Raw genomic sequence first — 13,765 nt, forward strand, 5'->3', positions numbered from 1 at the left:
GAAGAAAAGCTTTCCATTTGTTTACAGCTTCTTCAGAAATACCCCTTTTGGGGTGGAACTTTCTGCCTTTCATCTCTTCTGAAGGTGATTTTCTTTTAAGCTGTCAGCAATATGTGGAAAATTTTTAACGTAAATGCAAAATGCCTTAAATTATGAAAATTGTGTGACTAATTAGTGAGCAAAGAATTTCTCTATGGATTTGTTACACAGATTATTAGACATGATAAAGGTGCTCAGAGGAGCTGCCATTTACTGTGTTAGTCTTAGAACAGAGCAGTCTTTTAAGTGTAATGACCACATTAAAAATCAAGTAGTTTTTAAAAGGCTCAAACATTTACTTTTATTATTGAATGAAGTACTCTAAAAGAAGACAGGCAATTAAAATGTGTATTCCAGTGCAAAATATACTGGGAAATGACAATAAAATCTCATAGGAAAGACAACAGTGCACAATAGCCATATTAGCTTCTGAGTTTTGTATACAAACAAATACTCTATTAGCAAAGTTCACACCACACACAAAAGGCAAGAGCTTCACAAAAGATGAGCATAAAAGGATAGTATTGATACTGACTTTTTTTTATTTTTTTTTTTTTTGCTCCTAGCTTGCATTTTCTGTATAATGCTTGGGAAGAACGAGAACAGGTGTGAAAATAACAATAAAGAAATTGCATAAGCCAGTCAGATGGCTATGTTCTCTAAAAGAAAATGAACACAGAGAGCTTGATTCTGATTCACACTACAATTCTTTTGTACCTCCAGGATAAAATGTAGGAGGTAATAGTCTAGAGCCCATTTTGGAGAAGAATGGTATGAAACAGCTTTAATATTAATGAGAATTAGCTTGGTACTTTTCAAAGTAGGATGCGAATGTATCCACCTTTTTATTATGATAATATATCAATGAAAATACATTCTGTACAAATATCAGCAAAACACATCTGAAAATAGAGACTGTGATTAATCCGTATATTTTTAAAATAAATATGTACAATATTTACATTTTGGACAATTCCAGAAATGATCATGTCCAGATTGTGTACCACTACCTAAACCAATTCTCTATTATTATAGAAAAAGCATTTGCTGTACAAATATTTATAAATACATATGTATAAAATTTTTCATTGAAATGTCTGTGGATTCACTGAAAAGAAAAGCATGAGAGATTATCAGCTAACATTTAGCTATCAAATGTCCACATATCAAACAGTATAGAGCATCATACATCAGCCAGAAGTATATTTTCAGCGTTGAGGATATTTTGTGTTCTGCTTCTGTGCCATCGTACTGGCAAATCTGATTGTTTTTTCTGAAAATCTGCAGAAAACCAGCAGAACTGAATCAGTTTGACTCAGTGATTGTTATTGCCTGCACCATGTCAGACAGGGTTTCTGGGTCTACTTCTTCTTTACCATTATCTGAATTTTCTGATGAGATGTAGCAGCCAGAATCTCTTGGGCAGTCATTTAACTGTGATTTATCAAAGCCGTGGTGAGGGCTTAGGCTCCGCGTCTTCTGACTACCCTCGCTCTTCTGCTGTTCAACTAGAAAGAACAGAAAAAAAAGAAAAAAATAAGTCAAATTAAATATCCTGGGAAAGAGTTTGTGATAGCAACGTGACTGATCTTGAAACAGAAACAGAGCTGCTAATATACACATGACTAGCTCAGTATCTTTTTGTCTATCAGAAGCAGAAACCTCAGCATCCAAGAACTAAAAATACGATTACATGAGTATAACAGCGTCTAAGTTGATGTTGAGGTTAGCTTTGATCCTGCAGTATGTTGGTCAGAGATGAGGCTTTGGCTCATCGTTTTGGCTGAGGTCCTTTAGGCTGTCCAGAAGCGCCACACTTACCATGCATGGTCAGCGTGCCCACAATAGAGATGGCAGCTTTTCCCCTTCCATGTTCATGTATTCCAGAGCCTGTTCATGTAATTAATCATGTAGCCTACTGCACCTTGTTTATAACCCATTGCATTATAAATGTTGTGTCTTTTGAATGTAACCTCCACCATTTTACCTACTCTGGGCACTGTGGAGTGAGATGCAATGCACTGGTTTTCGGAAGTGCTTGGCGTGAAGTTGTGGTAATCAGGTTTTCTAAAGCACTGGGACTAGGTGGCTGATGGAAACTTCCTAAGCTTAGCTTGGTATCCAAAAGGTCGTTTTCTAAAACACAAAGGGCTCAGAGAAAGCTAACATACTTAAGTCCTGCTGCATGGTTTTGGAATTCTGTTCCAAACTAAGTCGAAGCAAATTATCTTGCAAATAATTTCTCCTTGTTTAGCTGCTGTATGACTAATTTGCTCAAACTCAAAAATCTGCCACTCAGTGAGAGTATTGACAGACCTCAAAAAAGGCTCAGCAAGCGGGTGCCTTGCACACAGGATATACACGTATATCACGAATCTAATGTAGCTTGTGGTTAAACTTTGTATTTTCTGGCTGTGAAATATCTGATGTTTGTGACCAAATTTCTTGTGTAAGCATGGTAAAAAATAGCAAATCTTCCTTTTTTTTTTTTTTTTCTGTTTTCTGTTATCACCCTCTTCTCACTGTATTTTTACTTTAAACTGCAGCTTGCTTTCCAAACAAATTATAAAACCCAAATCTTACAGGAAACAGACGATTTTACCCCAGATTTTAGCCCTGCAGAAAAATGGTGCGTTTTTGCTTTTTCAAAGAAGTTTCCTTTATTTCGCTTCACTTGTTACTCCGTAGTTAAATAGCTAGCTTTGAACCTGTAGTCAGATTTAAGCTGTCTCAATTCAAGTCCAGGCAGAATGCAAGTCCCAATACAGGAAGTATTTTATTCATCACCAAAATGTAAATCTAGTTCAGTTCCCAGAACTATGACATTTCTACAAGGAAAATTCATTCTGACATTTGTTTAAATTGTTGGAAGTTACAAGATTTGGTAAGATGGGAAAGATTTAATATTATTTTTTTAAAAAATGTGTTCTATTGTGTAATAAAGAATAAATTAGAAATAAAAAATTTCAATGTTTCATTCTGAATGAAAATATTGAAATGGAACAGCAGGGAAGTCAGTACTTTCCTTCATTGTGTGAGATATTAATGAACTTTTATTTCACAAACCATTTTGATATATTGACAAACATATTTAGGTCTTGATGGAAACTTGTATATTTGAACTGATTAAATCTGTTTAACGTTTTCTACCTTTTGGTTGTCTAATTAAGTCAATCAACTAATCTGATTTTTGAAGAAAAGAATCCAAGGTCTCAACTTATTTTTACATTAAAGTTATAGGCATAACTTGATGTATTAAAGAAAAAAAGATTACTTTATATACTTGCTCCCAGATAAATTAATGGTTAATTGCACTTGCATGAAAGAGTACACCATTCAGCAGATTTAACTGCTATCTGTAACAGTTCGATCTCCTCACAGAACACAGTTTATCATGTCAAATGTTATCTTTCTTTGCAGGGAAAATATTTGACCATGTAAGGTCCAATTGATTTCTGATTTAAGTCAGGAAAGAATTACAAAAGGCATTACACCAGTGAAGGTATTACTGCTGCTATTAGTAACAACAGAAGTAGTTTAGCACCAATAACAGCAGATGCCTCAGTAAAGCCTTGTCTAAACTGTGTCCTCAGCTTCTCGCACCCATCCCACTGGGGCCAAGATGAAGCAGGTCTTGCTTGCTGTGTGGCCTGACAGCTCAGCCAGTGTCTGGGTGAAGTCCTCCGGTATAGCTGTGGGAAGGGCTCTCCTGCCTTCCACTGTAATCCCCTCATCTGCCTAATGCTGCTTGCTGCTGATTTTATCAGCTTCTCCAGCATCATCTGCTGCCCTGGCAAGCAGTGACCTAAAAAGTGTTAATCCTGTTTACATCTTCAATGTCAAAGAGGAACTTCCATTCACTTTGTGTGTTTTACAAAGAAAATAAGACCAAGTAGCTAGTGGATGAGAAAGAAAATGCATGTTCAGTCAGTGTATTAGTGCCCTGTAACTAGTTACAATAATCTGAGTATTTCCTATGTGAAAAAAAGATCCTAAATGCTTTTGTAGAGATTTCTTTGCCTTGCGTGTTTTAGGGAAAAAGACATAGGCAAGCCTGGAACTGAGATTTATTTAAAATCTGAATTTAGATGAGCTAGGAGAATAAGAAATTTCTATTTAGGAAACATACAGAAATGTAAAGCTTCTGTCTCTTCCCATTACACTATAGGATTTTTTACAGGAAAAAATGGAAAAAAAATGTTCGGGTGTTCGAGACAGTAACTATTTTATTTTCTATTTTTCATTCTGAGCAGAAATAGTTGAAGAACACCACCCCACCCCCCCCATATTTAAAAAGACAAGACTGAAAGCGAACACTGGCTTTTCCCTCTCTTTAAAGGAGACTTAAATATTATGCAGTAACAACTAAACCACGTGAACAGGATACTGAGTATTATAAATACCTGTAGTGTGCAGCTTTAGAAGTTGCTTCTCAAGAAAAGAAACTAAGGTTTTTTTTTCCCACCTTTTTCTTTTTAGCTTTTGGCTCTTACATTCAGTTCTACTTAGTTCCTTCTTTTAACACATACATGTTCAAGTTCCACATAAATAAAGGTATGTTTGCTGTCTTAATCTTTTTGACATCAGAAGAAAGATACAATGCACAGGAAACAGGAACTGATAAAATAAAACTGCTGTTAGATGTTGCGGAATCATCAGAAATAACTATCTTATCAACTTATGGAAGTCCTATCATTTTTCTACAGTAAAGCAATTTCACATAAGCTAAATAGCTTTCTGTGATATGCCCAGAGAAGCCCAAGATATGCATCATTTTGACACATATATTTTACTACTACTTTAGTAGTATTAGGTGATAGGATTATATCCAGACATCTGAAAAAATGTGAGGCCTTTAGCCTTGTTAATAGATGTGTGATGCATCTTCCTCACTATTTAGATCTTGGAAATGAATATTTGTTATTCATTGACATAGATGTGCATGACATGCATGGATAGATCTCTTTTTTCCTCCACCATTTATTTTACCCTTTTTTAATGAGTTTAAAGTCCTGATTAGGAAAGCACTTTAAGCTTAGGTTTAAGACAATTCAGTTCAAGAATGCACAGAGGTCCCTCTGATTCCTGTGTGGTTATGTCAGTTCAAACCAGATGAGTGGCAGGAGGCTTGGATTTTGTCATGGATAAAAAGAAGCTCACCCAGCAGCCAGCCATACTTCACGAATGTGCTGTCTGAGAGTTTGCCTTCATGAGTTTTCCTCAGAAGGAGAACTGGGCTAGGAGTACGATGCTTTAGGCTGAGTCACTTGTGTGGCTTCCTGGAAGGTGCAGCGGTGACGTGCTGTGCAGCACCGTACAGTAGCTAACTAGAACAAAGTGCATCTTCATGGCTGAAGTTAGACCCAGCTACGTGTGAAGGCTATGTATCAACTGCAGTGCCTGTACCAGTTAGACCACGTAAAGTGTTAAAATTAAATGAAAACACACAAAGCACCAAACTCAGAAAGGATCACTTTGAAGCAGCAAATGGTGATACTTGAAAAAGAAGCAGAGAAACCTGCAGTGGTTCTGAATGCACATGCAATACTTTGGGGACTCAAAGGTATAAACCTTTTGTGGATATTTACAGACATTCAGCTAAAAAATTTGCACTTGCTGAAGTAAGTGGCATAGCTTTTCTGGGAGGATTACTGAACTGATGTGAAAAGAGAGTCTATAGTGAAGGCAGAAATGAGAAGTTTCTTTTTTCTCTAAAATCCGGAAGCAAACAGATGTGCCTGAAAAAAGGTGAAAAATGATAATACTCATGCAAGGATGAGCTTCCTTGAGAAACCTGAAAGTATTATGTCCAGGTAGTCTTTGAGCATTGTTTGACCTTGACATGACACTGTGTAATCCCATGTACATAAAGGCACTTCCCAGTGTAAAATGGTACTCCTGATGTTATGTCCTCACATAAGGAATTCAACTGAGAACTGAAAGTCATGTCCTCACCTACGTACTATCTCACTATCCAAGTAACATAAAGAACAAATATTATTTGGTACTGACAGTGGGATTAAGAATATAATCTGGCCTTTAAATATGAAAAGTAATATAAGGAAGTGGAATTTGGGAGATAAGCATAAAATATTATTCCACAAATTGCACATATGCACCAGGTTTTTTTCATATCAAATGAACTGTATCCAGTGAAGTCTAATTCTTCTAAACTCAGCGTAGCTTCAGACTAATATAATCCATTGGACTTCAGGAATAAACCTCTTGCCTTATATTATCAAAGTGAGAAGAGAATCAAGGCTATTTTGCACACACAAAAATGTGTGTCCTGGGAAACGGTCAACAAAAAAGTTCCAAACTTCTTTTATTACTTTATTCATTAACTATCCAGCAACCGCTTCACTTTAAAAATAGCATCCTACAAAAGCACAGACATCCATCTCCTGTCTAGAAACCATCTGGGAGAAGAATGGAAAGCTATTAAGAAATACTTTATGAAAAAGAGCTTTTTTTTCCTTCTCAGCCATGAATTCATGGAAGCCAATCATTTTGTCCCCAGTATATGGTTCTCATCAACTTACAGAAAATCTAAAAAGAGATCTGGGAAGACTGGGGGGAAGGTCATGAGCAGCTTACAAGACCTTGCAGTTCTGGGATAGCCTCGCTACGTGAAGTGCTTGAAGATGGGGAATTTGGCCTGGACTCCCAGGAAAGGTAGAAAGGAGATAGTTCAGTAGCAGGAAGCAAAATCTGCTTAATAACACCATGTAGCAGTATTTGCTAAATAAAACTTACTTTTTAATTTCTAGTGTAAGATGGGTAAAGTTTTTCCTTTCAAAATTAATTCAGGTCTAAATCAAACACAGGATGAAAAAATTGTCACTGCCAGAAATCCTAGATTTTGGACATCTTTAAGAACCATGTAATGTGGAAACTATGGCTGCAGGACTTTCGGTTAGAAAGCTCAATATCTGTTTGTTCTGCAACATTAATTAGATAGTCACAAGTATGCAGCACAAAGAAGTCAATTTGTATAACATCCAATATATGGCAAGAAAAAGCCAAGGGAAGAAGAAGAAATTAAAAGCCCTGCAAAAACATCTAGACTTTCACAATATCAGATATCACATCAAAGGAACATTAAATCTTGTTTTACTACATTTACAATAGAATCTAGTAAAATGAGGCAATGTTCCAGCATGCTTGGCTGTTCTGAATAATAGCAGAGTCACAAAAACTCAGAAATCCTTGTATTTCAACTCTGGACCATACCTGAGACTCCATGCATTAATCAAACACGTGCTTTATGGAAGCACAAATGTAATGCAAAGACGTGGAAGTCTTCCAAACTCTGTGAGAAAGATGGGCTTAGAACAGTAAATGCGATCTATGGACTTAATGTATTTTTTCACAAAACTTATAAAAAGAGTGAACTTTTACTTGGAAAAGTGCTGAATTTCTATCTAGAATACTCTTGGCCAGTAAGCAGACTACCTTGTAGCTGCAGGTAATTCTGCTGCTCACTTCTAAGCAATGCAGAAAATCAATTTTAATTAAAAAATCATTTATGCTGGACTGAGTCATGCCCATTTAAGAAAAAAAACAAAACTCTGACCTAGGAAAGTTCAGATGTAGAACTCACGTTCAAAGTTGCACTCAGTTCTTTCAACGCAATTTTCCAATTGTATTGACAGAAGAACAGAGGTCAAATGATTGGGATGAAGTCAAACTCATGCTAAGCTTGTCCCCAAGATCATCTTGACTCCCTGTCTTTCATTGTAATGACTTAACAGATAACTTCTATCCATTTTAGTCTTTAGTATCTTCCTTTTTAGAGGAGTTGTTAAATTCTGTTCTGTCCCTACTAGTCATGTGACAAATGCTATGAACTTTTGACAACCAGACAAGGCAAGGATTTGAATCAGTCCTGATTCAAGACAGTATCCCAAACCAGGAAAGCATTTATGTGTGGCTTACCTTAAAACATACATGAGTCCTATGAAACTCCATTAGACTTAAATGAATGCTTACAGTTAGCATGCTATATAAAGATGTCTTGCTTATAGTTGGCATGGTACATAAAGATGCCTTGGTTCTGCTTCTTGTGAGTATTCATAAATTCTGGGAACACAATTTTATTGTATTTGAATACTATAAAGATTGGCTATACCTATCTAATACCTATCAAAGGTGGATGTGAAGCAAACACTAATTTAATCTCTCAATCTAAGAGTACAGTGTCACCACTGATTTTGAAGCAGGGTCCATTTCATAAGATTTAATGTTATTAATCCAGATCCATTATAAGAATTTAAACTATTAGACTACCATACAGAAAATATCAGGGACATTGTTTTGCCTGGAAAAATGTTTTACTCCCATGCTGCCAATTCGGAAGAACCCTATTTGGATAATTAATTATAATTTATATATAATATATATAAAAATATATAAATATAAAATATATAAATATATTTATATATTTATAATATATATACATATAAATTATAAATTTATAATTACATTATAAAATTTATATACATATATAAATATATAGATAATATATATATAATTTGGATAATTAATAATAATTTGTAAGTTATCCAAATTTATATTTGGATATATAAAAATTTATAATTTTCAGTGTAAGGGACATGTAAGGACCTTGTTAGGTTTGGTTCTTGCACAGGTGTACACAGAATATTAAGTGTTCAGACACTTCCAGAAAAAAAAATACCTTGATATCATCTTCTGAAAAGGTTCAGTGTCCAAGGCTGCTTGCTATGCTTTTTGTTACACAAGGAGTATAAATAGCAAACCATATCCTTACTACAAAATAGTTTGACACTCAATTGGTCTGTTAAAAAAAACATGCCTTTGTTTTGGTTTTCACACAGATGCAAGACTGCAAAATTACAGTCTAGTATTTTGAATTAACTTTTTTGTGTTAAAATATTGATAAACATACACAATAAAAGCTGCAGAAAGTGCAGCAAGACTAGTTAAAGAGAAGTATACATAAGTATACTTATATTCAGTTTAAGGGCAAATTAGAGAAACAAACATATTTTCAGCTGACTTCCAGCTGCATCCCTGCAATACAATTCTTTGACTATGTAACCCTTTTTTTCCCATATTCACTCTTTCGACCACTGCTTCTACATAGACAGCCCTTCTAGAGTCGTTTTCTAGACTGACATCTCACAAAGCTATAGACCAGAAAGAACTACTGAACCTAGTGGGTGAAAAAAACCCTTTTTTAAAGTCTCTCCAACATATTTGCAAGAACCTTACCTTCCCTGGCAGCTGACTAAGAGCAGGAAAGACTGCGTGTTCAAATGGGGTCCCGAAAAAGCACAAACGTACAGTAAAAAACAAGGTCAGCAAAGGCATGAAGAGGAAGATTAGAGAACATCTGCAGGAAAAGCCGAATGGATGAGGCAGCCAAAGACATGCTTAGAAACATGGATATATTTAGGTACTGAAGCACATAGGTATATATATGCATGCTGCTATGTGCATGCACACATATGTACATATGCTGAAAGGAGAACTGGAAAGCTATCCCCTACTGAGGAGACAAAAAGTGGAAACCTGACAAGAATTGGTATTAAAATGTCCCAGGGAGACTTCGCTTTTCCAGCTCTCCTTTTCTTTCTTTCAGATGCTTCTCAGTTGCTAGCGCTCATTTGATGAAATAACTGCTCAGCATATGCACGAATATTAATAAAGAAAAAAACAATTCCTGTTTTGGCTGAGTGTCTAATTAAGTAGATGCTTAGCTGTAGGTTCTAGGAATTTGACACAATTTATTTAAAATTGGAACTCAGGCTGGAAATATCATTCAAATACCGTGAGAACAGTATTTTCTATTCTGTATCCTAGCTTTTCCAATCCCAATGAAAGTAAAAAGTGAAGAAAACATAATGGTGATCAATGCACATGTGTACAGACACGCTGTGTGATCAGCTTTCGGAAACTTACCAAAACTGGAGTCAGAGTCATTTTAAGAAAAGAGTGCAAACCATCTATTACTATACGGTTTTGGTTTTTTTTCTTTTCTTTTTTTTTTCTTTTTTTTCTTTTTTTCTTTTTTTTTTTTTTTTTTTTTCTAATTTTCAATCCTTCCTACGAAAGAAACTGATTTGGATAAGGATTTAAGTGTGGGAAGAATTGGGGGAAAGAAAAACTATTTTTCTGCAGAATATTGTTTAGAAAAATTAAAGAAAACTCTACCACGGCTATGTGAAATAAGCTCTATTTTGGTTAAGATACTAGCACAGAGTTTGGGAAGTTTTGTTTTCTGCTCTTGAACAGACCTTGTGACTTTTGAGAAGTCGCTTACCCTCTTTGGGGGTTGGGTCCCCAGCTATAAATAGGGTTGCTCTTAAGCAATAGTTGCTATCAATCTCTAGTGTAGGGCCTATAAATAAGAAATTTTAGATCATTCATGTCTTACTAGTATAGTAATCATACACATATCTAGAAGAGATGAACAGTTTGCTGTATGAACACATAAGAAAACTGTCTGAATCCATGTGTCATATTTAAAAGAAAAATAATTTAACAGATCAGTGTGAGAATCACTATTTCTTTAAATGTGTTTTTCAGTTAAAACTTGCACATGCTTCAACACTTACTGTCATAGTCCTGTAGATTTTCAATTGCCAATAGCAGTCTTTCTCTGTCTTCTGGGTTTGAAATATTTAATTCAATCAGGTGGCTCTCCTGTAAATACTTTAAGTCCTCTAGAGTTTCATAGCCGTTTAGCAAGAGAGTTGAGGCATATTCCTACAAAAAGCAAGCAAATCCTCTCATGTAAATAAGCACTATGTTTAGCAGAGGGATAGGCACAATTTCTCTTTTATTTTTTTTGTCAGGTTGAAATGGACTCCATTCTCCCGTCTGATTGACCACCTTTGGCATAAAACCAGAGCCGGAGATCAAGAGAAGATAGAGGTGGAAATACCTGGGGGTAGCATCCCAGCATCTGTGCCTGAGTTGTCAAGCAGAGTCCAGCAGCAAATTGGACCAGGACAGAGCTCTGCCAGAAATTATTTAATCTGTTGAGTGTCTGGACTTTTGTGGATCACCCCCTGAGTGCCTCCCATACCGAGTCCAGGAGGACCTCTGAGGAAGGCTGTGCTCTGCCTCTACACAGAAGGAGCTCCTTGATATAAGCAAGAGTGAGAAGCTGAGGAGCCCTCAGCCATGATGTATCACACATGGTCCCCCTTGAGCTCTGTGTCGATGCAGTATGAAACTCCAGGAAAGGAGTGTTTGCATCAGCACCAAAATAATAACCAGTATTAAAAATGTTACCTGTAAACCTTGACACTCGATCAAGAACCAGGGTTGCAGAGAGAGAGAGGGGCAACACGAACATAGTGCAAAAGGACTGTTGCTCCCTAAACATCATGAGAAATTAGAAACCCAAATTCTGAATGTTGGCACTGGAGTCAGATTGCAGTCCTGTCCCTGAGGTTTCTGCAGTCACACACCTTCTATGCTTAGGCACACAATTGCAGTCAGGTTATGGTGACTTGTCAAGTCACCACCGTGCCTCTTTGTGTGCAGTCTCTTAGCCCAACCAAATGATGTGGTAAAACAGTTCTAAAAGCCACTCACATCACATAAAAGACAGACATGAAGCTGCTTTGCTGACATCAAAACTGCTGAACCTGTCTTTCTACTTCTGCCTGTAAATGACATCCAAACCCAAGTGCACAGAAATGAAAAGTTTCAAATACAGCTGGAAAACACATTGCCTGACCTGCAGGTGGACACAATCCAGGAGCTCCTGCAGCGTTTTAGGCTTGTTCCTTTTGCTTCCTCTATGTGGCTTTATCTTTCTGGGAGCAGCTTCCTCTTCCAAGATAATATCCACATAAATGAACTTGAAGTTTCCTACTTTGTTGTTCAGCATGCCCGTCCATATACCCATGGGGGTTTTACAGATGATATCTATAATATCTCCTTTCTGGAACAATAAAAAAAAGCACACCACTGCTGACACATCTGGTTTGTTAGATGTAGCTTTTCTTCTCTGAACCAGAACCAGCACAGACAGCACAGAATCTTGACTAGGCAGTGCAAAGTAACTTTTAAAAATTACCTAGATTTAGATCCTTTGCTTTCATAAAATCTCAGTAAAATAGTTATAGAAAATGGAGTTAGTCCTTATCTCCAAACCTTTGTGAAGGACAGTTGAGCATAAGCAGCCCCTCTAAACATTTTTGTGCTCCACTTGGTCCCTGAAAAGGGATAGGGTTGCATTAGCAATCAACTTTTGCCATGGATAGTGGGCATAGCTTTGGCAAAATACAAGGGAACACTGTGAGGTTAATTTCCAATATGTGCCAAACCATTTACATGATACTGTTATTTTCCAGCATCTCAAATGTCTTCAGAAACTGATAGCTGAGCTATGTGAAAAGTGTACTCTTACCCATTTTACAGTAAAAAGCACTGGCTACGTTTCTCAAAGGCAATAAAGAACATTTAACTCCCTTAATATTTTCCTGTCTGTCTTTCCCAAACGACTGACAAATTTTTCCACTATTATTAACACGATTAACTGAGACAGTGGAAGGTGCCTTAGCAGGCAGGTTTAAAGGCTTCAGCTTTCCACACTTGTGCATTCACTCACAAATGTGAGTGTGAAAAAGGGTGACAACACAGCTACTTCAAGAGGACTTTTTGGTAAAGGTGTTCACAGCCATGCTGTGGGAACCAAGATCTCAGGTCAGCAAAACAGCTGCTCTGAGTAATTCTCATAGTGAAAAGGCTCACTTGTAAAGGATAACCCCTACACAGCTTGCTTCCATGACCTCAGAATTGAGTCTTGTCTTCTGGGCAGGCACCTCAGAACTTACGAAAGTGTGGGAAGTCTTTAAATAATTACCCAACAAATCCGCACGTACACACTTCATTTGGCATTCTGCTACAAAGTTAGAAATCAAACTCAGATTGAAAAAAATATCTGTCAACAATTCCAAGACTTTCAAATCTTTTGTGATCTGCTCAAGAAACTGCAAGTAAAGTGGTCACTCTAGTTTTGGTACAAACCCAAGTATGAAATTCACTGTGTTCCTATGACCTGGTTTTCTTAGCATATGGAGCTCAGAGCTATGACCTTTACAAGCACACATATTATTCTACATACTCATGGAGGCTCAGAAACTTCAGATGTGGATGCAGATGAGGATTAAGGCAGTGGCTCTCAGCCAGGCTGCAGATGCACTTTGAATTCAGATTCAGGGTACTGAAATTTTGTAAGATAAATTTAGAGGATTTCAACCTTAAGTAATAGGGGTATAACTCTAAAATAATACAGCCCAGTGGCTAATAAAGGAATCTATGTGAAGCAGCAGACATTTGCCGTTTCATGACCAGTTAAACTGTTTTGAAAGAAATGCCCTAGGTGTGGGTGGAAGTGGAGGGAAAGAAGTGAAGACTGCAAGTACTAGCAGAGCAATGGCTGTAATGTAGGACATAGAGGAGGAGAGGAAGACTGCAGTGAGATACAGGTAACGATTTTGACAAGAAGAAGAGGCTGTGAAGGAGAAGAAAAGATGCTGAAGTGTGAATATAATCTGGATATGAACATGTGTACAAATAAGGAAAAGAAGTCTAATTACAGTCATGGATAGTATAATGTATGATGATACTGCATCTATCAGTGCATGGAAGGAGAAGAAAATGGCTGGGCAGTTTGACTGATCTTCAACTGGGCCAACACGTCGAGCTCCTTTCTCACTTGTAC

The 13,765-nt window shown here is 36.8% G+C and overlaps 1 protein-coding gene across 1 annotated transcript in view; it reads right to left on the minus strand.

The window, feature by feature from the left end:
- Positions 1 to 358: 358 nt before the first annotated feature.
- Positions 359 to 13,765, minus strand: part of SAMSN1 (SAM domain, SH3 domain and nuclear localization signals 1) — a 38,031-nt gene continuing 24,624 nt past the window's right edge. The window contains exons 6-8 of the mRNA XM_080613239.1: positions 11,774 to 11,980; positions 10,641 to 10,791; positions 359 to 1,547 (exon numbers count right to left, since the gene is read on the minus strand). Coding sequence (XP_080469365.1) covers positions 1,345 to 1,547; positions 10,641 to 10,791; positions 11,774 to 11,980 — 561 coding nt within the window. The 3' untranslated portion in view covers positions 359 to 1,344. The remainder of the gene's footprint in view (positions 1,548 to 10,640; positions 10,792 to 11,773; positions 11,981 to 13,765) is intronic.

This window comes from Psittacula echo, assembly GCF_963264785.1.
Source record: "Psittacula echo genome assembly, chromosome: 3".
Classification (NCBI taxonomy): domain Eukaryota; kingdom Metazoa; phylum Chordata; class Aves; order Psittaciformes; family Psittacidae; genus Psittacula; species Psittacula echo.